At 38.6% G+C, this 25,303-nt stretch overlaps 1 protein-coding gene across 6 annotated transcripts in view; it reads left to right on the top strand.

The window, feature by feature from the left end:
* KPNA1 (karyopherin subunit alpha 1) overlaps positions 1-25,303 on the top strand; it is a 55,271-nt gene that overhangs the window by 19,992 nt on the left and 9,976 nt on the right. For all 6 annotated transcript variants that reach the window (XM_027730275.2, XM_039388897.1, XM_027730278.2 and 3 more), the window contains 6 exons: positions 7,777-7,865; positions 9,138-9,237; positions 9,798-9,961; positions 11,122-11,200; positions 13,404-13,529; positions 25,120-25,247. In XM_027730275.2, the coding sequence (XP_027586076.1) occupies positions 7,777-7,865; positions 9,138-9,237; positions 9,798-9,961; positions 11,122-11,200; positions 13,404-13,529; positions 25,120-25,247 (686 nt within the window). The remainder of the gene's footprint in view (positions 1-7,776; positions 7,866-9,137; positions 9,238-9,797; positions 9,962-11,121; positions 11,201-13,403; positions 13,530-25,119; positions 25,248-25,303) is intronic.

Genomic DNA, 25,303 nt, shown 5'->3' with positions numbered 1-25,303 from the left:
GAAAGGAACAAGGCTATCCTGTAAGAAGGCCTTTAGAGAAAATGTAGTATTTGGCAGTTTTGCACAACAGTTCCTTTCTGCTTAGTGTGTGTTAAGATATCTAAGCTAAGCAAGTATTGTATTTTCCTCTTTCTAGAAGTGATATATTTAACCACAGCTGATGGGCTAATGGGTTAGTATTCTAATCTCTAATGGGTTAGTATTTTTCTGTGTATTGAGGAATTCAGGGAGCCTTGTTTGAATAATTGCTTTAGAGATGGAAAGTTCACGCCTGTTTCTCCTGAAAATAAAGCATGAGTGGAAATTATAGTTTGTTCTCTAAGAAGAAAATCATAGTTTGTTCTCTAAGTTCGTTACAGCATAGATGGATATTCTTTAAGGCCCACAGGGATCAGTGCAAAGCACAGACCAAACATTTGATTCAGTAGTTTCCACATTAGGTCCATAACTTGTGTTTGAACAGGGGTGTATTTCAGACATACAGTCTTGCTTTGAAGACTTAGGGTGATGAAACGTTAATGGTGTTAACAGATTTAGTTTCAGCCAATCTTAATCCCAAATTGAAAATAAGTACCTTTACTGTACAAATTTGGGTCCAGGTATTTGGTTTTTTTTTCGTTGTCTGCTCAGTTAGTTCTGTGTTTTTTCTTATAGCTTCTTGCAGGCCATAGCGTAAGCTTTACTTGAGCAAATGAATTTAAGTGCTGAATTCTCATATGAGAGTATTTCTGTGGTGTTTGGTTTGTTTTTTGGTGACCCTTTTCTGAATGTTCCTTTATTTCAATATCTTTTTGTGGTGGTGAAATTACAAGCACTGGATATTTCAGTAGCACTCTTTCAGCAATGCTGTTTGCAGGAATAGTACCTCGTTTTCATTTCTACTTGATACTTTGGTGTGTAAATATCCAAGGTGTCTTTGCGGACTCTTTGCCACAGAAGCTGGCTGCGAGCTCAGGTTAAGCTGATTATCCCATATGATCCGTTGTTCTTTTCAGAGTCACTGACTTCCAGGGTTCAGTTCTCCATCCTGTAAGTGCGACCTCTATTCTCTGTTCCTGGATGTCTGACCTTGCATTTGGCTGTATTGAGATGCATGACTGGAGGAGTCCCGACTCATAAACATTGGATTGCTTTGTGTAACTTGCCTTTCTTTCTTATAGCTGGCTCAGAATGTACCACCTGTACTTCAGGTTCCCTAACTTTTTCCAAAAGACAGATTTTTTTTTTTTCCTCAGTTGCTTATAGCTTTCAAGTTCTTCCACTTTGCAACTTTCCATTGTCAGTGTTCTGTCTCAGGCTAAATTATTTTTGAAAAGGCTTTTTTAGGAGAAATTGAATTCAGTTGTTTGAGAAAATGTTAAAGAAAATAAGGGGTATTTTTGTGTCCATTTTTTTAGCTTTGAGTAAATGAATCTGCTGCTGTTGTAGAAATTAGAAATGTGATAGGGAGCTTGCTGAAATGGCACATAAATGCTGTGTTCTGCCTGTGTGAAAATCCATCCATACTTAGCTATATGATGCCTTTTAGAGTTTGTTTTTTGAACTTGGTGGCATTACTTTCCAAATTGTATGGTAAGGGCTACTCTTATTTTTTATTTTTCCTAGTGGTCAGTCTTCTGTGCAAGACCTGACTTGCTTTTTTATTAGGTTGTTGCTGATGTTCAGAGAGCAGGTGGGAAGAGCGAACCTGGTTACATTAAGTTGTGCAGCCTTCAGTCTTAAGATGGGTGAATTAACAGAAGAGCTTAGGGGCCACAGTTAAGTAGTTTATCTGTCTCCTTCCCCCTTTGCCTCCTAATAAACTGCTAACATGTTAAAGTTCAGATTGCTGGCAGGCAGAGTGGGTTGGTTGTAATTACCAAAAAATATTCTTCTGTGCAGTTCAAGTGCTGCTAAATCCATGATCTCTCTATTGCCGATAATCTCTAAATACCAGTTAAAAATTGCTCTGTAGTAAGCTGTGCTAAAGAAGGAAAGTGTACCCTGCAGAGTATTACCTACACCTTTTCATAGTGGGCTTCTGTGCTGCAGCTCTAGAGATTGCAGCCCTGCTCACACCTGACTTTAATACAGGCCAACATAAAAGAAATTCTCTTTTTTTTCCCAACAGCTTTAAAAAAACCCAAGCACTTCACCACAATATCATCCAAGACAAAAATTAAAAGCATTAAGCACTGAAAAGTTAGCTCTTGTACTTCTATATTACAGGATAACATTAGTACACAATTGCATAGTATTTTTCCAGACGACTCTTGTCTCATGCAGTATATGCACAGCTTGTTGCCCTGGTAACAGATGAATGGGTAGTAAAGGAGGCTTTTATTTGTCACACTGTGACCCTGTTTGTTAAAGTTGGAACACATTATAGTGTGTGGAGGAGAATAGGAAAGAAGTTCTTACAATTAAGGAGACTGTAGGTTTGTGAGAAAAATGTTTCTATTGCTTAATGTCTGATGCTGGGTGATTTGCTTCTATCAGTGTTCAGTAAGTGGATACTAGTTCTGTGGCTTTTATATGCTCAATGTGAAATATTTCCATTTTGTTTAGTAGTTGAGGACAACTCAACAGCGGTTTTTTTAGGGTTAGGCCTGTGTTTTGAGCAGATCTGGTCCTGGGCTTCTCAAGCTGTATTTTTGAAACCGGAAGATATTTGGTCATAATTTTCTCTCCTGTAAAACGATCATCCTGATCATGTCTCACAGTGGAAGATTATTATTTGCGAGCAACTCCTGCTACATTTGCAACAAATTACAAAAATTGCAGGAAAATACAAAAAAAATAACTACATGTCCGGGGCAGATGGGCCAGAAGCTAACCCTACAATCATATAGCAAAAGATGAAGAGAAACAGAAATATTGAAGGCTGTGTTTAGTAAGCCTTTCTTTGTTCTAAATGGGATAACAATTCTGTAGAAGGAAATGTTAGTGGTAATATGATTTTCAATATGTAATATAGCATAAACAAAAATATTTTTAATATTTTTATTTTACTTACTGGCTAGTTATCCACTGTGTTTGCCTTCTAGTAAGTCAGTCTCAAAGATTTACTGTTGTTTTTGTCTTCTATTTGAAACTTCCCTTAGCAGTGGCTCAGGAACAGAATCCAGTTTACCTTATCTTCTGATAATGATTTTCCCACATGTATTTTCATATTTATAAGCCAGTTTTAAACTAATGTGTGGCACATTTTCCTTTGTGTGTGCTAGTTACAGTCCAGTGAAGACTATAAATCAGCAGTTTTATAGTAGTCTGTGAGGGAATCTCTGTAACTGTGTTTAATTAATAAGATATGTGTTGAAATTATTTATCTTACAAGATCTGTTTCCCACTGAACTGACATTTAATTACCCTCTCATCCTTAAACTCTTTCATTGCTTGCATTGTATATCAGTCTTTCTCAGATTATATGTCAGTCTTTCTCTTTGAGCAGTGGTCAAACCATTTGGCATCCATTTTACCTGTCAGTGAAATCGAATTTATCACAGAATCTACATTATTTATGAAAAACACTTTGGCTCCGTCTCCTCACCTCTCCCCGTTTCTGTGTACTGATTTTTAGATTTAGTCAGTGACATATGTCCTAGCCTTCTTCCACTTATCACAATTGTTTGCTTCCAGAAGACATCTAGAAATGTTGATATGCTTGCCTGAAATTATTTATATTGAAGAACTCCATCAAAGCCTTTAGACATGCTTAAGGCTGATCTGGCTTCAGCAGTGTTTTAACTGCAGTTCTTTCCTAACTGTCTGTGCTGCAGTATTTAAAACCCAGATGTCAACTTGTGATGAACATGGAATTTTCTTCAAAAACCATGCAAGGCATTGTGCTCCCTGTCGATGATGACTGAGATTGTCTCACAGTGACAGATCTGTGTCATCATGCTCTGCTGGATGGCCGATGGCACGAGCATCCCCAGCTGTCCTGTTCTGCTTTGGAGAAGTTGCATTTTCAGCTGAAGTAACCTATGTGTTTTTCCCTCGGTATTTTTCCATTTCTAGTTGTATTGCTATTCCTTTTGGGAACCATTGTTTGCTTGCCAGAGGTGACCTGTAAGTCTGGTGTCCAAGTGCTGTTTGGCTTTTAACCCAGCAGTCCTACTAGCTGGGTCTTAGTAATCAAAATAAGGAAAAACAGCCAAGGTGTGAGTACGAGCTACTTTCTCTGTTTGGTGAATGAGAGAAATAAGGAACTATGATCACCCAACCACTGAAAGAAAGGTGTTTTCTCTGTTAGGACATAGTAGGAGTCATCTCCTAGGAATAGGGCCTTCTGGTATCCTTCTTTGTGATCACCAAATCGCACCTGTGTGCAAGTCAGTCTTCACCATCGTCATCCCAGCATTAGATCCATTTCCCATGTCAACAGCCAAATGTAGAGAAAGTGTTGATTCTTACTTCATAATAGTTCTTCACCACTGAGAGGCACAGACTCTATGCACTGTTGGTTGGTTTAGCACTTGGTTTAAATATCCAAAGGAATAATGAAATAATGGCTGAAAGTCTTCGTCATCCAGGAGAAAGTGGAGGGTTGTCAAAAAACACATGGATTACTCACAGAAGGCACCATATGGTTTAACAGTACCCTACAGAATTTCCACTTTACTGTTACTGACTACTGAAGTCATTCAGCACTACAGGAAAAAACACTGTAGTTCAACGATGAGTAAAATGAACAGGAGACCTGCGACAATCCCTACTCTATTATTAGCAATAGATGGAAATTTATACAGGTGTATAAAAATAGGTGCCGTCAATTAACAAGGCAGCATTTGCATGTTCAGTTTACACACAACTTTCTATCTAAGATGCGAGTTAAAAAGTCAGGCTACAAATTTTAAAATTACAGGTTCTTGCCATCTTCAGGTCTGGATGTAGATATTAGAAAGTACTGAAATGGAATTTGTTTTTAGAGTCAAATTTTTTTTATTTAATAAGCTCTGAAATTTAATGGAATTAGATATCCCTGCAACTATCCAGGAAAGAAGATAAAAACATAGTGGATGTGTAGCACAAAGCCAAAATGTTATGGCAAGCATTTGGATATTGAGGAGTGCACAAAAGAAGAAATGAAAATCACTGAACATTATTCAAATAAACAAACCCTGAAGAAACTTCCATTGTTTGTGTGTTGTCTGTGGGAACCGTGACAGAGCTTTGTATTTATGGTAATGTCTGTTGAGGAGAGTTTAAATTATTTACGTTCATCACTTATCTGAAGAGCTAAAGTAATTCCTTAAGGAAAGATGTTTTCTTGCTGAAGGAAACCTTGCATATTTTTCTTAAGACATTTCAATTTCAATTATTTGTGTCTTGCTGTCCTGTCAGTCATTATCATTACAAGAATTTCTTTCAATAATCCTCTCTTACTGTGATATCAGACTACTTGGCCAAGTCTTATTGCCATAAAAAAAATCAAGAGGGGTAAAGCAGTAGAGATGCTATTTGACTTCTCTGGTCAGACCTTTTGATGTGAGACTTGCTGTTGCAAAGCTAGTCTGTCATTCGGGATCAGAATGGATTCTTGGATTAAGTGATTATCACTGTTGTCAACCCTAAAAATAGATACTGCTCTAATGGCGAAACAAAGACCACAGACAAGTAAAATGCGGCTTCCTTGTTTTGGTATGTGTAAGGGTGTCCAGACAAGGAGGCTGTATCTTCACACAGTCAGTCACTGTTCAATGAAGGGAAATTATTGCAGATTCTAACGTTCTTCACCCCTAAATGTTTTTAGAAGATCCACAAGTTTTTTTAGAACCTGTCTGAAATCTTAGGCTTCTCATTGCTGCAGAAATTGCGGTGAGCAACAGGTGTGGTTCCTTGCAGTTCTAACACAAGTGATGTTTTCCAGGATGTCTCTTAAGCTAAATTTTTCTGGTGGCTGTCTTCTGCATCTTGAGTCCATGAAGCTGCCAGACCCAAGGTTATACTTTTCAGATAACCTGTCGTCACAACGGTTTGAAAGAGTAAGAATTGGAATGAAAAATAAGTTTTCATGACAAGGATCAGTTTTGGGGAAATGTTGCATAGTAATAATGCTGTGCTGTTTTACAGCAAAGGTCAGTATAGTCTCGTGCCCTGCCTCTGGCTGTGGCTGACAGCAGAAGCCTGGAAAACAGTAGGAAACAAAACAAACTAATCCTTCCCCAGAACAGTCTCCTGGTCTCTTCACAACTTGCAGTTTAATGACCTCCGATCCTATGGTATTGTTAGTAGTACTGGTACAGAGGAGTCCTCTTTTTATTTTGTATCTAGCAAGCTGACATCTGTATATACATCTGGTTTTAGCTGTATTAGTTTTGCAGGGTTTGCTAGTGGATTTGGACCTCCAGAGTGGTTGAAGTCTGTTTTTCAAAGTAGCATCTCTTTGCCACTGTTTACAAACACATTACAGCAGAAATCTAATGCAGTAAATCAATTGACATCACGTTGAAAGTGAATAAATAAGTTTATTTTGGATTGTCCAAGAATTACCTCTAGGTAACAAATTTGGCTTATTCTGTCAGTTTTTTTAGAGGAGCAGTTTATTTCCAATAGTTATAGGGGAAAACATGTTTATTTTGTTTGAGGAACTTGCCTGTGTTCAACTGGAGAAAGTTCTGCACTGTAACACATTTTACTACAGCTAAATACATAACCTTTAACTGAAGAGAAATTTGAGGAGGACATTCAGCTGCTATCCATGATAAGTAAGATTGCTTTTGTCCTCTATGCAGAATTGGAAGTATTTCCAGTGGTTGTATAGATACATGTATCTATGAAGCCAAATGCCAAATAAGCCAACCAAATAAGCATATACATGTATCTATTTGATGTGACTTAGCCTTCTGCTAACTTGAAATAAATAGCAAATGTGAATTTTGTATGCTTTCTTGTGTGACGAAATATTGTCTGCCATTTGCATGGAATTCATAAAATCGCTTTTATATTTCACATAGAATGCTAGTAATTTTTTTAGTTATAGCTCTTATACTAGTGGACAGTGATATCAAAAATACCACTTGGCCCAAATGTATAAATCAAAAACAATGGAATATTTTATTCTCATCATATTACAGAGGATGAATTTCATGCATCTTTAATTCTGATATTTTTGATCTTCTCAAAATGAGGTGTTATGGTAGTACTGACGCCCAAGGGAGAAAGTATCTGTCCTTGCAATTTGCCATGCATATGGCTTAATCAGCAACAGTGGTTGTCTTGTATAGTTTTATCTTAAAGAATATATGTCAATGCTCATCTAAACTCTTTGATTCTGAATATTGGTTTATCTTGCATACAGATTCTCATCTTTATCTTAGTTGTTGTCATCATCCTTATCTGACTGTGTAAATAATGCATGCTTTTATGGCTTTTAGGAAATACTAACATGGGCTGTTCCACACCAACATTTTTGGGTAGATACAGACTTGCTTGACCTGTGGTATGAACATCTGGATTTAAATTAGCTCTGAACAAGGAGGAGTGTAGAACAGAATGTTACTAAGCCTGGGGAGACGAGCTTATCTCTTATATTGCGGACAGAGCAAGGCTATGTCTGCCTACAGAGTCTTTGGAGATATACGTGTTGGCTGTTATGGTATTCCTCTTAGATCTGTATAAATATTCCTCAATCGTATAATGAGCTTGACTGTAATACTCAACCAGAATACATTGCCCTTCTTATGTTGTCCAGGATCTAACAGTTAGAACAGAGTATCTCCCAACTCTAATACATATGTTAAACTGGTGGAATTTTGAGAACAAAAGCAATTACTATTCTGTTTTTCTTTACAGGCAGTGTGGGCTCTTGGCAACATTGCTGGAGACAGCACTATGTGCAGAGATTATGTTTTGGACTGTAATATCCTGCCTCCTTTATTGCAGTAAGTCTGTTATAATATGTTTTCCAGAATTTTGCTTGAGTGTCTGATAAGACTGAAATTTCGTTTTTTTGCCTTGAAGAATAATAATATTTTTTTTTTTAATTGTGGACTGATCAGACTTTTTAGTGGGGAGTCCTGAACTACTTTACTAGAGAACCTAAAATGGGAACATGTTTTAGAAGCAGCTAAGCTGGAACTATTTTATACTACAGTGTGGGTGGATGCCTGGGCTTATTTTAGAGTCACAGAATAATTTAAATTAAAAGACACCTCTGAAGGTCATCTACTCAAAACCTTTCTTCATAGCAGGTGGGATCAGATTAGGTTGCTCAACTACTTAACCAGTCAAATTTGGAACATCAGAAGTAGATTCCGTAACCACCTGTGGCAACCTGTTGCAGTATTTGACTGTGGCATGGTGAAACGTGGTGTTCTGATACCTAATCAGAATTTTCTGTTTTGCCTTGTGATGGTTGCCTCTTGGTCCTGTCACTATGCAACTGTGAGAAGGATCTGGCTTCCTGTTTTCTCTATCCACCTGTTTAACTGTTGCCAGCGGCAGTTATATCTCCCCTTACACAATCTCTTTCTAAGGCTGAACAAATCCCATTGCATGCCATTTCTCTAGTCTGCTAATTATCTTGATGGTTCTCTGCCTAAGGACCATATTATTGCTGAAACAGTGACACCATCTTGTGTTGTCATGTCCAAATTACGATTACTCAGTCTCTCTCCTTTGCAGATTCTGTTTGCAGCAGGAGAATTCTCCAGTGCTCTCATAAAAACACTGTGGGATAACTATGGGAAAAAGAAACTGTCCTGTGGGAAAACTAGGTCTTGCCTTTCTGCATTTTCCTATGCCGAAGTGGGGCTCATAGTCTGAGGCTGACATAGAAATTCAGTTTGGCTAAGAGAGAACTCTCCAAAACTACCTGCATGTCCTCCTTTGAGTAATTTTGTCACAATTCTTGCACTTTTTGACTGTTAGTCTGCCGCATCAGTATCTAAGCAATTAAGTAAACACGCTTTCAGTGTAATGGTTATTTTACTTATTGGGATACTAGATTCCTATATCTAGCATATGTGTTAGTATCCAGCTATCAAGGATGATTTTCCTCAGAATGTAATTTTGTAGAAAAAAATCTTACTGTATTTTGCCCTGGTGTATGTTAAAATGAGTTTGTTTTAATGATTCACTTAGTTGACCCTACAGGGTTACCTGGCTTTGATTTTTAAAAGGCAAGGGTTGGAATTTTTTGTTGTTTGTTTTAGATTACTTTCAAAACAGAACCGTCTCACTATGACTCGAAATGCTGTATGGGCTCTATCCAACCTCTGCAGAGGGAAAAATCCTCCTCCCGATTTTGCCAAGGTAAGAGGTGTTTGAAAGGAAATGTGTTGTGAAGTGGTGCTAGCCAAATAATCAGTGAGGGTGGTGAAAGGTAAACAAAATGGAAAGAATGGGTCAGAGAAATTCTGAAATGTATCATGGGCTTCTTACAGATGAAATTTTTTGGGCAGACATTCGCAACCACTGTTTTCATATGGCTGCCTCCTAACTTTGTTACTGTTCCTGTACTGGAGATGACCATCCCTTAGCAGAACACCACTGTACATCTTGGCTGCTGTAGAGCAATGTGTGGCACATCTTAGCAGACAAGTATGAGTTTAAGTTGCCGTAGACAACTTAAGACTTTGTACTGCAGAGGCTGAAGAATTCTCATAGTGCTTTTCTGCAGACGTGCTCTTCTGTGCTTGTGTAGCTACAGCCCTGCACAGAAGTGCTACCTAGGTCTGAAATTTTCTAAGTATTGAACCTTAATATGCCAGTGCCTAGCCTATAATGACACATACAAAATTAGCTGACATAATAATAGATCTATTGGCCCTTCTAATTGTATGGTTTATGTCTCTCCTCTTAATATTTTACAGGTTTCACCTTGTCTTAGTGTGCTTTCCTGGCTGCTCTTTGTCAATGATACGGATGTATTAGCTGATGCCTGCTGGGCTTTGTCCTATTTGTCTGATGGCCCAAATGATAAAATCCAGGCTGTGATTGATGCAGGAGTCTGCAGAAGACTTGTGGAACTGCTAATGTAAGAAACTTGTTATAAGCAAGCTTACTGTCTACTCTTTTCCCTAAAATCAAGGTTGTAACAATAGGAAGTTCAATTAAATATGTCTTGAAATGTCATAATTTTCCAAAGAGCAAGATGCGAGCTTTAATTTTACCTGTCTGTTCAATGTTCTCTATTTGTCATGAGTAACAGAAACAATGGAACTTTTCTTTTACTAGTTTTGCTATTTCTTAAGAGATTTTTTCCCCTGCATCTAACAGCTACACTTTTGTAAAATCCATAATACATACTGGAATTTCCCCTGTGCTATTGAAGACCTTTTTATATTTACCTAAAAGGAAATTGCAAAAGGATAACAAAGATAGAAATGTAAGAAATAGTTAAATTTACTAGAATTGACAGTACCAGGAACTTGAAATATAAATAATTTCCTAAACGCTTACTGTAGAAGAGAATATGCACGCTTTGGTCAGTAAGGTGTAGCTGTGAGAGTTGGGGTCACAGAGACTGGCCTTGTTCAAAGCCATTTCTTCAGGCCTAAGGTCAGGACGTGGAACATTCAGTTGCCTAAGAAAAAGGAATAATGGTTTTCACTGATGTGAATAAAAAGACTGTTAAGGTTTTTAAGATTAAAGCGAATGTGATACTGGATTAATGAATAGAACATAGTGCCTGTAAGTAGCTTTTTATAAACAAGTGTTTTCATTTGAGAAAAAAATTCCTTTCTTCACCCTTCCTATTCTAAACCTGATTTAACAATGATGATGGAGGGATGCATATGATGACAGAAGGTGGTCAAACAGCTGTATGAGTTAAACACACAAGTTCTATCTTAATTTTTCTGTCTCATTCTCTGCCTTTGTGTGTGCTACATTAAGTATATTTTATAGTTAAAGCTGATTATTTTTCCCTTCCAAGGATGCTTAAACTTTGAAGTACTTGTATTCTTCTAATATTTTATTTTTATGCTGCTGAATGATGTCTGAAGGCCTAAATATTTAGAAAACCTAGAAAGGCTTACCTTGGTTTAAAATCAGAATGTTTTGATTCAGGTAATGAGAGTTAAGTCAGACTTATCAGGGAAGTTTCCCCTGGCTGATGGATGTTCCTTCCTTGAGAATGTAAAGATGGAGATGCCTCAGGATGGTTAATACTTTAATTTTTCTTGTCAATTCTAGGCACAATGACTACAAAGTTGTATCTCCTGCCTTACGAGCTGTTGGCAACATTGTCACAGGAGATGATATCCAGACCCAGGTATGGATTCACTTTCTCTTGTGTTGTACTGCAGTTCATCTTTCTATCAGTTGTGGTAACCTGTTCACAAGCATCTCCTCTTGTTCCCTTTGAAGTTTAAAAGTGAGGATTGATGACACTAATTGCTTCAAAACATGTGGTGGTTTTCAGTTTTTCTGTTCAGTCCTGAACTGCTGGTGATTCCTAGGTAGCTATGTTTGGGACTTACATACAACTGTGCAATACCCCTCAAGGGTGGGGTGGTTTTTCTTTGTTTGTTTAAAGCAGGTCTGCCTCTTAGGCTGAATTTTATGCTGAGTGATGTGCCGTGGTAGGGCCATCTGAGGCCTGTCCCATTGAATGCTGTTGTTAGGAATCTCGGATGAGTATACCAAAAACAAGTGTCTGGTCAGATTTTGGATGGTATGTAGCTGTGTCTGAGCACGTGTTTGGAGAAGCATCAGTAGGAAGCAGTGACTCCCACCACTTCATTGGAATTAAATTGGGAGCCAGGAAACCTGATGCTTCTCAGAAGCACTAGGTTGTCACTGGGATGCTTCTGTAGTTCTGTAACAGTGAGGTTTGAGTTAAAGATGAGTTAGCAGCACCAGGGCACTGTTTGAATATCTTATCACTAGGAGGAAGATAAGATGATTTTTTGATTGTTACGATGTATTTTGTGTAGCTGAATTGCATAGGCATTCTTGTATTTTTTTCAGTGGCATTTGTTTCACAGATCAGTCATAAAGAATGATTAAGGTGTGTTTTGTGATTTCATAATTTCTTTGAAGATAAAACCACAAGGGATCACTAATTAAAATGTAACGCGGGTTATTAAATACTGCACAGATCTTAGATTTTAGCTAAAAAAAATCTGTAAGCTTTTTTGTTGTGCATGATTTTTTCAGAGGAGCATACCATAAGCTTTCCTAAAATTCTAGAGAACTGTTTAAGTAGGATAATTTGATGGTCCTGCCCGAAGGTTGTGCTGTATGCTAAAAAATGATACAGGATGCATATAAAAATCATTAGTCAGAAGGAAGAGCCCAACTTTGAGAGCCGATACATTTCTGAATATGAATGCAGCATACAAGCCAGTTGCCTGAGAACTTCTCTGTACAATCTTAGAGCACAAATCTACTTTCTCTTTTCTCTCATTTCCAACTGTTAACAATTGCCACTGCTTGGAGATAGCTAAAACCATAGATAATGGGCATGAAGAAATAAGTATATTTGTCCCAGCAGACACCTGATACAATCCTGAACCATAACCTTTGTTTTTTTAATCTTAGTCAAAAAATTTGAAGAGTATGGGCCCAGGGACATAAGAACAAGTGAATTCAGTCCACAGATTCCATGATCAGAAATCTTGATTATGATTCAGCTCAACTGGAGTATTTCTTATAAAATTCTCTACCACACTGTTCTTTCTAAGCTGTCTGCTTTTGCTACACAAGGCAGAACTGCTGTGCTTCTTGGTAGACTTTCCCAATTTTTAGCTTAATTGTAACAAGTTGGAATTTAATTAAAAAAAAAAAGTTCATTTTTCAGTCTTTGAACCTTGTTGTGGCCTTTTAGAATGTCAAAAAGCCCTTCACTATCACACATGACATAATCAAATAATCTGTCTTGTAACATCCGAGTTCTGAGGCATTTTCTGTTGTACTTTCAGCACTTAAAATTTTGATTTTTGGAAATAGAAATTTTCTTGCAATTTTTCTGCTCTGTAAAATTGTGGGTTTTTTACAATTTTTTTGGTAATTTTTCATATAAGAATTGCCATTCATAATGTCACTGGACACAACACTGGCAACAGCTACTCCACAGTGCCAGCTGATGTGGAAAACAGAAGTAGTTGGAGCTTACAAGTATACAAAAATACAGGAAAATACCATCATCTTATTTTTGTTTGGTCATAATGGGCTTGTTATCTTGTGTTCAGGTCACACTGAAATCATTATAAAGGCGTGATCTTCTACCTGAATGACTGAGTTGTTTTGCTTATTAGCTTTCCTGCTAAGATCTATTTCTTAGTTCTTGCTATTTTTTTGTTTTGTTCATGTTTGGTGGTTTGGGGTTTTTATTAAAACTTTTTGGGATCATCTGATGGGGTATGCCTTTTAGATTTTCAAGACATTGTATTCTTGTTCCTGTGATTCTTTATCCTAAATTTCTTCTAAGGTGTGGTTTGTTTGTTTTGTTTTGTTTTTCCTTTTGTATTCAGGTAATTCTGAATTGTTCAGCCCTGCAGAGTTTACTGCACTTGCTAAGCAGCCCGAAAGAATCTATCAAAAAGGAAGCATGCTGGACAATATCTAATATAACAGCTGGAAACAGAGCACAGATCCAGGTAACCTTTTCAGCTATGGTCAGTAATCTTTGTCTTGCAGGCTAGAAGAAACACACATCAGGTGGTACACTTTTTTGTGTATAAAGGGCATATTTGTGTGTATGTACAGTCACGGGTATAAGGGGGGAAGATGGTCATGTTAGGGAAAGACAAAATGGAGCTAAAATTTTGTCTTAAATAATTTGCTTTGTGCTTTTAACAATTGCTGAGATACAGAAATTCTCAAGTAATGAAAAGAATGAGCTACAACCTTTGAGAATCAAATAACTTTACAGACAACCCTACATTGTAAAATACTTCATTCCTGTTTATATTTTCTTATAATTTCTGATAGAGGGAGGCATGCTTAGCCGAATCTAAAATTGCTGTTTATTAAACTGAACAATAATGGAGGCTATCTAACATGTTGCACTGGGATTTGTCCTTTCTGATTATACCAAATTTTGTAATCCTTTCTTGTTAAGTGATAGCACACAGAAGCAAATGTCTCACTCCCTTATGTCAGTCTGTAAAAGGCCTCCAAAAGATCAGATCTTTGTTCTGAGTCTGGACTGAGTATCAGCCATCAGTAAGAATTCTCAGGACTTGCCTCTAGCTGGAATAAATGAGAGATGGAACATCTTTTCCCCAGGGAAAATTTTTTCTTTGGCTAGATGAAGAAGAAACAGCTCAATACATTTTGTTTTCCCTGAATGTGGACTTCTGTTCAAGAACAGCTGTCATAGGGGAATTTTTTGCTTGGCTTTCAAGGATATTGGTTTGGCTTGGCTGGGTGTCAGGTATCCTCCAAAGCTGCTCTATCACTCCCCTTCTCAGCTGGAGAGGGGAGATAAAATACAAGGAAAGTTTCATGAGTTGAAAGAAGGACAAGGAGAGATCACTCACTGGTTACTGTCAGAGGCAAAACCAGACTCAACTTGGGAAATTAATAGGATTTATTACCAATCAAAATCAGAGTAGGATAATGAGAAGTAAAACAAATCTTAAAAACACCTTCCCCCCACCCCTCACTCCTTCCTGGACTTAACTTTATTACTGATTCTCTATCTCCTCCCCTGTGGAGTGCAGGTCAGTTCATCACAGGTTGTTTCTGCCACTGCTTCCTCCTCAGGGAGAGGAGTCCTTCACCTGCTCTAGCATCGTGTCCCTCTCATGGGAGACAGGCCTCCACAAACTTCTCCAATGTGAGTCCATCCCACAGGCTGCAGTTCTTCATGAAATGCTTCAGTGTGGGTCCCTTTCCACAGGAGGCAGTCTTTCAGGAACTGGCTGCTCCAGCACGGGTGCCCCGTAGGGTCACAAGCCTCACCAGCAAACCTCCTCCAATGGGGGCTCCTCGTTCCACGGGTCCCCAGGTCCGGCCAGGAACCTGCTCCAGTGTGGGCTTACCATGGGGTCACAGCCTTCTTCAGGCATCCACCTGCTCGGGTGTGGAGTTCTCCATGGGCTACAGAGGAACAGTCTACCTCATCATGATCTTCGTCATGGACTGCAGGGGAACTTCAGCTCCAGTGCCTGGAGCACCTCCTCCCCCACCTTCCTCCCTGACCTTGGTGCCTGCATAGTTGTTTCTCTCACGTGTTCTCACTTTTCTCTGGCTGCAATTACTTCGGCCCAATAATTTTTTTCCCCTTCTTAAATATGTTACCACAGAGGTGTTACTAACCATTGGTGATGACTTTGGCCTTGGCCAGTTCCAGGCCCATTTTGGAGCCAGCTGGCTTTGGCTCTATCAGACATAGGAGAAGTTTCTGGCAGCTACTCAAAGAAGCTACCTCCGTAGTACTGCCCCCGCCCCAAACCTTGCCACCCAAACCCAATGCAAAAAACATTGCCTCGTTCCCTTTCTCTTTCAGAAGTGTTAAAAAAACAGATTGTAGTGAATCACAGAATCATGAAGGCTTGGGTTGGAAGGGACCTCAGAGATCATCTGGTTCCAACCCCCCTGCCATGGCTGAGGATGCCACTCACTAGATCAGATTGCCCAGGGCCCCATCCGCCCTGGCCTTGAAAACAGGCTTTATCTGATAAATACAAGTGTTTCCATCAAAGGCAGTTCAATAACAGTCTCACATAAATAAAATTGAATTCTTCTGAAGTCAGGTTTTTCAATTCTCTTCTCACTCACTGGATACAAAGTATTTTTAGAGATTGCAGAGGATGCATGAAAGTCCAGCTGAAGACATCTATTCCTTGAGGAATAGAAATAAATGGCAGAAATATTAGATACAAGAAATATTTGTCTCACTCATTAGTAACCAGGCAGGAACAATGCATGTTTACACAGAAAGTGAACCAAGCCCCACAATGGATTGGCAAAAGTGGCCAAGGAGTGCCTGTTTCCCCTCTATCCTTTTCCTTGGAAGGCAGTTTGATGCTTGCTGGTCTTAAAACTGGTGACTGGGTTATTCATTCTGTATGTCAGAATTAGCATGAAGTGGTTGACCCTCTTCACCCAAGAGGTGGAATTATTTCTCTTTCTGCAGAAAACTTGCACAAGATTATGAAAAGGTTGCATTATTTTTCCTAAGGAATAAGTGTATTACACCCTTTGCAGCTGACACTTGGAATCTTTTGGTTTTATGTTCTCCTTTACAAAAAGCATTCAGCTGCTGAAGGGACAGCCTAAAAGCCTTAATACCTTGAACGAGTTCTTCATCTCAGAAAGCATTGGAAATAAAGTTAATACTTTTGTGGAAGATAACTCAGTCTCTGCTAAACTTCTGGAAATGCCTGGAAATAAAAGCAAGTCCTCATCTAACTTCAGTGATGCTTATCTTAGGAAATGAGTAGGCAAAATGCAAAAACTTTTGGAGGTAGAAAGCTCTGTAGGTCCTTCTTGTCTGTGTAAGGATGTGACTAAGATGGAAGTGGAACTGTGAGGAAGGAAACTTCCTACAGTGGTATTTGCTCTGGCTTCCTCTGACAGGATTTTGATTTTACCACCAAAGTTCATGGTTTTTGTCAGATGTAGAGAATGATATGGTCACTTAATCTAACCTTGGTAGAGCTCCAAGAATTTTGATTCTGCCTTTATTGTGGTTTGTGCATTAATCCATGGATTAGCTGAATTTCTAACAAAAAGTGCTTTGTAAAATCAGCAACTGTACCACTGTTTTTTCCCTCATCAGCAATTGTAATTGCTGTGTAAGTAGCAGTACAGAGAAGGTAGTTACTACTGCTTGTACTAAGGTAAAAATGTTTTTGCCTTTTCATTTCTTCCAGCGAAGAATATTTGGGCTGCTTTATCCCTGCTATTACCACTTTAGAAACAGTATTTTCTCTCTGGAGGGCCATTTCTGCTTTTTCTGGAAAGTCTAAGAGTATTTGCCTAACCTACCTGAACAAAATTGTTAGTCTATACATGTGTGTGTTTAGTAGTGTTTAAATGTTTTGGTGTGTCTTGTGACAGATCATCTGCCTTCCTACTGAGAGCACGTTAGAATTCCATTGTGGGTTGAAAAGGTGAAGTGGGAAGTAGGGAGAGGGAAATTCATGCCATGAGCCATTAATATTGCACCTTCATTTCTAGCAGTGACTCTTTAGAAGTACAAAAAAAGCCCCTTAACTCTGCATAGAAGAATGATTTTGATTATGTGGATAGAAGCTTTCATTCTCAGGATTCTTGCATCAGGAAGAAACCAGTGTCAAATTACTAGAATACATGCAGATTTAAAAGAATCCAGCTTAAAAGCATCTGCCTTAGGACATGTCACAGCCAAGGTTGGAAGCATGTTGATTCATTATGCAAGTCCAGGGAAAAAAATAAAAGCAGCATCTTCTGAAAACTGAAATCTGTGTTTCATTTAAAAGTCCCTCAGGCCCCATTCAGAGTAACTGAGCTGCCTTCGAACTGCAAGCACACACATGCTTTGTAGTGAAACACTGACTTCCTTAGGTGCATACCCAATTTAATCTATACTGACAGTTAAAAAAATGAGATTAAAAAAATAGTGTTTCCGATTCTGAGTGGGAGATGACTATCCTGGTAATGATGACATATTTCAAATCATGTCCATCACGAGGCTTAGATTTTTTGGAACTGCAGAAGGAGGAAAATTGTGAAGTAAAGGACAGTAGAAAATACTTACAACACGCTTGATCTCAAAGCCAATATTTCTTGGAAGTAAAATTGGCAATTGCAGGTGTAATTGAACCAATTATCTTGTGTTTAAAGGCAAATCTCATTGCACATGTGTAATAAGTTCCAGAAAGGGTCTCGATTCTTTAGTTTCTTGTCTCGACCTAGAGAATGTTGTGCGAGATACAAAGTGTGATGAAACCTCCTTTGAACTCCAGAGCTGACAGGTCTGCATTTGTCAAAAAACTCCTCTGAGGTATTATTTCAGGCAACTCCTACTTAATGTCAAAATCATTGTAAACGTTTGAGCTGAAAAACACTGTAAAAAAGTAATTTCTGAAGTTGGAAAATGCTGTTTGGTAAAGTGTTTCTTGAAAACGGTCATATACTATATGGAGAATAAAGGCATAGTCTGTTTTTAATAGCTGTGAGGATAAAGGATAATTCCCATCTGGGGACCATATCTGACTTAACTAAGTTCATGGGTGAACCTGTTTCGTCTGTGAGTTGGTAGTTTTTTTTTTCTTTCTCTAAGTTAATTTCACATTGTGATGAATTAAAACATTCTTCTTGAGAATTGGTCTTCCTTACGTAAGAAATTCTAAAATACTAGATGCAGCTCTAATGTAAATAATTTATTTTCCTTTCTCTCCAGTCCCTCCAAATTGCTCAACAGTTCCTACTGGAGGTCGTTGACTGGAGCCAGACCTATTCCAGTCTCTGTGATACAGATTGGATCTTGAACATGCACAGTCTTTAGCCAGAAATCAGACAAGAACAATTTGAGCACATGATAGTTTTTTTTCATGTCTGCCTGGCATAGTAAACCACATTATTGCAAGTTACCAGCTGATCTGACTAGTGGGTTGTTGCTCCAGATCAGTCGAGATGTTAGAATACTATGGAATCTTTGGGTAGTGCTCAAGCCATAATCTAGCAATCCCTTCTTCACACAAAGAGAGAATAAAATATTTGGTAAATCTAATAGGTATTTTACCTAATCAGTATTAACAGACAGAGCTATATTTAGTGTTGTTTAAGATTGCATTGGGTTACATTCCCTCCATCCACCCACTGTAAAGTATAGAAATATAAAGTTAGAGGGAAGGACTTCTATATTCATCTCCACTTCCATACTGCCTACAATGCTGTTTGGTAGCACACTCCAAAGGCTTTCACTGCCATTCCTGAAAGATAAGGCAGCAGCCTTCACTGTTAGATTTGCACTCCAACACAATCAAGTAAACTCTTTATAGCATTAAGGCAATGTAAACTAACATGCATGAGATGTGTTAATGTGTGTGCTGAACTTTTTTTGGTAGCTCTTACTAAAGCACAGAAGGTTTGGGTTTATTTCCCCACCAAAGGTGGATGTGAAAGCCTTTCAGAGTGTGTTATCAACAGTACCTAGGCAACTGAAAAGCGTGGTGGAATACAGCAGTCTTTCCCCTCTTTATTTCTGTGCTTTTAAGTTTGGGGTGGATGTGTATGTCCTGATGCAGTCATGATTGTCACTAAGTATAGTTTTTGTTTGTTAATTTCCTAGTTTGTATACAGCTTTGCTGTACTTCAGTGGATAGCTTCCCCAGTCAGGGAGAAGGGGAACTACATCTTCCCGGGAGTCAGAAGGAGAACTGCACAACTGAAGCTTAATCCTGACTGTGGACCCTTCTGAAGGGTATGAAAGGCTATCACATACCTCAGAAAATGATCTGTCTTAACTTCGCAACCCGTTGAAAAGCTATGAAAGGCAGTACATCAGACACAATCTTCCATGTCTGACAGTGAAGACATCATAGGAGTTCTCTTCTCTTGACAGGTTAAGAAACTTATCACTTGTTTTCTAATATACCTTAAATTTTCACAAGAACATCTGGAAGTGGGAGTATGGAGTATGGCTCATCATGGTAGCAACAGGATCTGTGCCGTATTTTTCCTCTTTTAGGGTTTCCTATCCTTGCTGAAGAGTGACTTGGGCAAATGTAGCAAATGATACATTGCCTGGTCAGTTTTAAAAACACTGGAATGAAACACATTTTTACAAAATGTGATAAAGGTGGAAGCTCAGAATTGTCAGAGGCTCTTCTTCAAAAGGAATGACACGATTCACACAGAGTTGTGGTTTACACAGGCATCCAATTCCCTTAAATATGAAGTGTGTTTGGTTTATCATAGTTTGCATAGGTGATCTAAAAATCTTCACATGCTGTTTGTGGTAGTAGGACTTCAAAAGTATCTTAATTAAGAGCAAAATATGGCATTACTGACAAGGTCATATTAGTTTGTGGACTAGTGAAAGTCAAAGATTAATCTCTTTCAGGTTTAACTTTGTGTTTAAGTACAAAATCTGTTTTCAGACTTCTGCATGTGGTGAATTCCATACCTCACACCACACTGAGGGCAGCAGAGCTAGAATACCTTTAATTCCTTTATTCTACCTGAAAACCATAAGTCAGTGGTGCATATTACCTTTGGGAGTTTGGGTGGTTGGTTTGTTTTGGGTTGTTTATTTGTTTTGGTTTTGCTTGGTTTTGTTTTTTTTTAGGACTGACCCTAAAAGCAGGAGACAGCTCAACAAGGTGCTGTTCATTATAGTGCAGGTTCTTCCTGACAGCAGTAGCAGCCTTGTGTAAACTGTCTAGAAGCTTGCTTTATACACAGTTTGGAGTATACAGGCTTAGGTGTCTGTGTCAACAACATAAAAGTTCATTAGAACTGAGATCTGAAGGGCTTCCTTTCTGGCTCTCGGGTGCCAGTTGGTTTTGTACTCATGCCACCATGTTATGTAGTTTTGGCTTACAAATATTTGCTATGTTATTTATAAAGCAGTTGTAAATTGAATCAATAATCAAGGTAACTCGAATAGAAGTAACTGAACAGCCTCTATGAACTATAATTTCCAGCCAGGAGGAGCAGTAGGGCTGTATTTGCAGCTGCCAGCTGTCTGGTGACTGTAATCTTGATTTGTTAAAGGTAATGAGAGAGCTTGCAGGAGCAGGGAAGCGGTCATGGTAAAAAACTTGTTTGCCTTCACATTTATGTGATGAATCATATGTAGACATGGTGTCCACATGTGCACACTAGATGTGTATGTGTGTTTTTGCATATCTTAAGTGATTTAGTTGTGGGAACCCAAAGAGGGAGAAGCAAATTCACATGGTACTACCAGCTCAAAATACTAATTTAATATACTGCTGCGGAAGACATTCCTAACAGTGATTACAATATATTTAGATTAAACATCCATGCAGGTGTAATAAAACTCTGAAAATGCATTTTTTATCTAGCTTCACTCTTTAAAAATCAAATACTGTAAAGTGAAGAAGCTTGATTAAAATAAGATGGATAGAATGTTTCCAAAAGACAGGCAACTGCTTGGAGGACTGCAGCACAGGGATACCAACTATTAAAAAAACCCCAAAACGACAAACCCACACCCCAAATAAACATAAAGAAGTTGACACTTTGAAAGTGAGGACAGATTTCCTGAAGGACTGAGCATTACAAATCAGTTCAAATTAAATTTGAAAATTCATGTTTCAATTAAAATTGAATTTTAGTTTTCCAAAAGACTTACAGTTACAACTCCAGATAGGGTTCTGTTCCGTTCCAGCAAATACCATTGGATGCAGCTGGGCAAAAACTTCAATGTTAGTTTAATGTATCAGAGGATGGGCGTTGGATTACCTGTTGTGCAGAAAAGAGATTTTTGTTGTATTTTGTAAATACCACCTCTGTGCCTAGTGGTAGCAGCCTAAAACCTTTTTATTTCCTTTCAGTTTTTAAACTTCTTATTGAACTGAAATCCTGGAATTGTGTTCGTTTTGTTTAAAAGCTATGCTTATCTTGAGCACTTTGTATGCACTGCATTACTTTAGTCTTCAGCATACTTCCACATGTCAGGCACATGCAGTATAGGAATGGTAAAAAAGTGAAGTAATTTGAATTAAGCCATTCTAAATCCTCAGAAGTTTTAACTACTTCATCCTGTCACAGTCTTCTAGAGTTTTGCTCTGCCTGAGGTTTGCTTTTCTTCAAGAAAAAAAGAAAGAAAAAGCAAACCCAAATTCTGTTTCAGCATTTACTATTTTATCACTTAAAAGAAATTTAACTGAAAGGGAAACATGACCTGTTTCCGCAGTAACTGTTGTTCCCACATAAAATATCATAGAGATAGGAATCCTTAGGCATTCTAATATGCTTTCCAGAGTAACTGCTGTGGGCAGGGCTGCAGGACATAGGGTGTAAGTCATAGATGCTGCTAGCACTTTCTCTGTATTAATGTGTTATTGTTACCACCCTTGCTGAGCTTAACTGACTTCTGAAATCTAGTAAAGATATTAAGGTTAAAGCAAACCATTTTCAGACCTATTTAATTTTTTTTCCTTAAAGTTGAACTCTGAAAGTTTCAACTGTTGAGAGACTGCTAGTTGAAAAGCTTTGCTGTATTACAGAGGGACAGTTAAATACCTTTAACTGAGACTCATGCTAGGGTGAGGTGGTGACAACACTTACAATGCATGTCAAGCAGTAGGAAACATAAAAATATAGTGCCTGATAATCTGCTTCTCTCTTGAGCCACTCTCTTTCACTTATGAAAGGCTGTGACTCATCGTCGTACTTTAACCTGTTCTGCTTGGGTAAAGATAGCTGACATCATTGTTGAGCAGAAAGTAAACAGGGTGCCCGTAGCCTTTTATACAATAGAGTAAGAAATAGAAATAAATGGAAATAAGAGCACTCACCCAAGAGATGCGAGATCTGGATTCAGTTCTTTCTGAAAACATTCAAGTGCACATTTCTCCGCTCTTAAGAAGAGTGATTTTACTGACTGAAGCACTGAAACAGAGTTTAAAATTGATTGAACCAGAAGAAAAACAATAAGAACCTTTTCCGTTTCTCCTACTTAACTGTCCTCCTGTTGCTAGTTCCCTTTATTCTGAATTTCTCGTAGTATTTTACCAGTTTAAGTTGAAACATTTCAAGGTAACTTTTTTTTTGGCAGTAAGAAGGTTCAAAGCATGTTACTGCCTGTCAGATAAGATGTGCTGATTTAGTTCCATGCTATCATGTAACAAAGTCTGGTTTTAGTAGTTACTAAAGAAGTTGATTTTAAGAAGACACTTTCTTAAGAAATAAATTTCCTATGAAAGTTTTGTTTTGGGGAGAGGATTTAAGAAGCGCTAATGGGATGTTTTTTACTTATTCTTTGCCACAATAGTAAAAACTAATGCCCTCAAGTATCCTATCCTAGATCTATATCAAGATCTTTCAGTAGAGAATATTTGATGTCCCTTAACGCATTGTTCTTTTAAGAGCTTCTTAACAACACCGTTGTGTAGCGCTCTCTGGACTCACATAAAACGAAATGTAGACTGACAAGTCCTCTTTTTCCTGTCTGTCTGATGAGGACTGAAGTTCACTAGTGAAAAAACACACTCTAGATCCACAAGCACACACACACAGTCACAGATCTCTTGACGGTCATTGTGGGCTCTCTGCTCAGCTGCTGTCCATGGCTGGATCGTGAGCTGTCTTCACTCACTGTGCTTGGGTTCTACTCACTGGCTTGTTCAGCTTGATTCTCACTAGCAAACAGATGCACATGCTTGCAGACCCCTGTCCATGCCTGAGATCCTGGGCCTCCCACTTGCTCTGCCTAGTCAGTTTGCCAGCAAATTAAACTGTGATCCTCCACACCCACCACCCTGTTTTGGGATTATGTAAATTCCCTCATCACACAGAGCTGGTGCCCAAGCCCATGGGTCCTGTGACCTGCAGTCCCATTCCAGCTGAGGTGCTGAGATCTTCACTTAACTTCAGTCCCCCAGTCGCTGGCATCCAGGCACAAGGGGCCCTATGGACTATGATCCTGCCCCAGTGGCTGATGCTGGGGCCCTCACCTGCTCCAGTTTTAGGGGCCCCTTCATCCAACGTTTGACACCAGTTGCTGGCCCCGAATTCATGTTTCTAGGACCTTGGTTCTTGGCCCCTCCAGCTACTGATGCTGAAATGCCCACCCACTCCAGTTGCTGGCCCCACAGACACAGGTTTCTCCTGTGATCTCATCTAGTTCCTGGCCCAAATTCAGTCATGCCAATATCATTTGTGAGCACCTAATCCTTACAGTGTTCAATGGGCTAGAGAGGGGGGTTACATGGTAAAACAATCACAAAAAGATTCCTTACTGAGTTTTGCAGTTTCACCTGTCCCTGTCATCAGTTATAAAGTCCGGGCTGGCTCTCTGCCTATGGGTTCTTAATGACCCATTAATTAGTGACTGGAGCCTTTCCTTCTTTGTGATTGTTTCTCTTAACCCTCTTCTATCACGTGTGTATCACTGTGTGTTTTATTTATTACTTTCTTGTTACTTGTATCTCCCTTTGATAAGGCTCTTGATCTGATTAACCTTAATGAAGCAGGTGCTCTTGTGTTCAAGTACCCTTACAGTGTGTTGCTTTGGTATCTTTTTAAAAATTAAGTGGGTTCTTTTGCAGTAAAATATGTCAGGGGACAAAAAGCATTTTTAAAGATACTTTCTTTTATGTTTTTAGGTTGTGTTTTGTTTTGTTTTAAAATAGCCGACTCCTGTTTGTGACCTAGCACTTCGAGCATTCGTGTTCTAAAATTTCAGTTAAGGACACTTTTTCAAATATTCTCAGCAGTGTACAAGTGTAATACAACGTGGCATGATGGAAGTATAAGTGGTTTTCCTTGGGGACCCTAGGATTTCTGTATGAGAAGTGTGGATTTTTTGGCAAAGGAGACTATTCATGGCACTGTTGATAGAACTATAGGCACTGTGGATTTGCAAAGCAGATTCAGTATGGATGTCCAAACAAACGGCAAGGATAAAAGAAATATCAAACAATTGTTTTATTTTCACCAGGTAGCTTTTCACACTGTGAATTGACTACAGCTTTTTGCTATGTGTAATCTGTTAGTTTTCTTCCACAGAGCTCTGTGAAAAGGATCTTTTTGGCTTTCTTTGAATCTTCCTTTATCAGTTCTGTGATGAGTTACAAATGTAAAGTGGTAGTTTAAAAATGTAATCCTAACCTCCCCTATTGCTGAACCATCTGCTGCTTTGTGTTCTCTTTGCTTCGTTGTCTTGCCCAGTGGAAATGTAGTATGGCACACAGGAATATGAAGTTTAGGGGATCTTAATGCCTTAATGGTTTACTGACTTAATAGCTGAGTGGTTCACTACCTGGAAATATAAGGGAAGTACGGCATTGTTTTGCTGTCAGGGTATGATTAAGTAACTCCTTAGATATGCCAGTCAGTTCAGTCTGAATGTGTTTTGAATTCTTTTGGGATGAGCACAAACCATGGCAATAACTAGGATTTTGAATGTAAAGCTGAAAACTGATTTATCGGTTTTGCCCCTTGATAAAGTGACATTTCATTGTTTAGTGTGTTGTGCTGAGCATAGACATGAACTAGCTCAGGACAAGAAAGTTATTTCTAATTTTTATTATAACCCTGACGTGTCATTTGTTTTTGCAGACAGTCATAGATGCCCATATCTTCCCAGCTCTTATAAATATTTTGCAAACGGCTGAGTTTCGGACAAGGAAAGAAGCTGCTTGGGCAATCACAAATGCAACATCTGGAGGCTCTGCTGAACAGATCAAGTAAGAAATTGTTAAAATGTTGCAATGCAACATGTGAATTGATGTTTGTGCAAGAA

Source organism: Pipra filicauda, unplaced genomic scaffold (assembly GCF_003945595.2).
Source record: "Pipra filicauda isolate LSUMZ 115617 unplaced genomic scaffold, ASM394559v2 scaffold69_size3009148_pilon, whole genome shotgun sequence".
NCBI lineage: Eukaryota > Metazoa > Chordata > Aves > Passeriformes > Pipridae > Pipra > Pipra filicauda.
The sequence above is the reverse complement of the archived record's forward strand: the minus strand, read 5'-3'. Positions and strand labels throughout refer to the sequence as shown.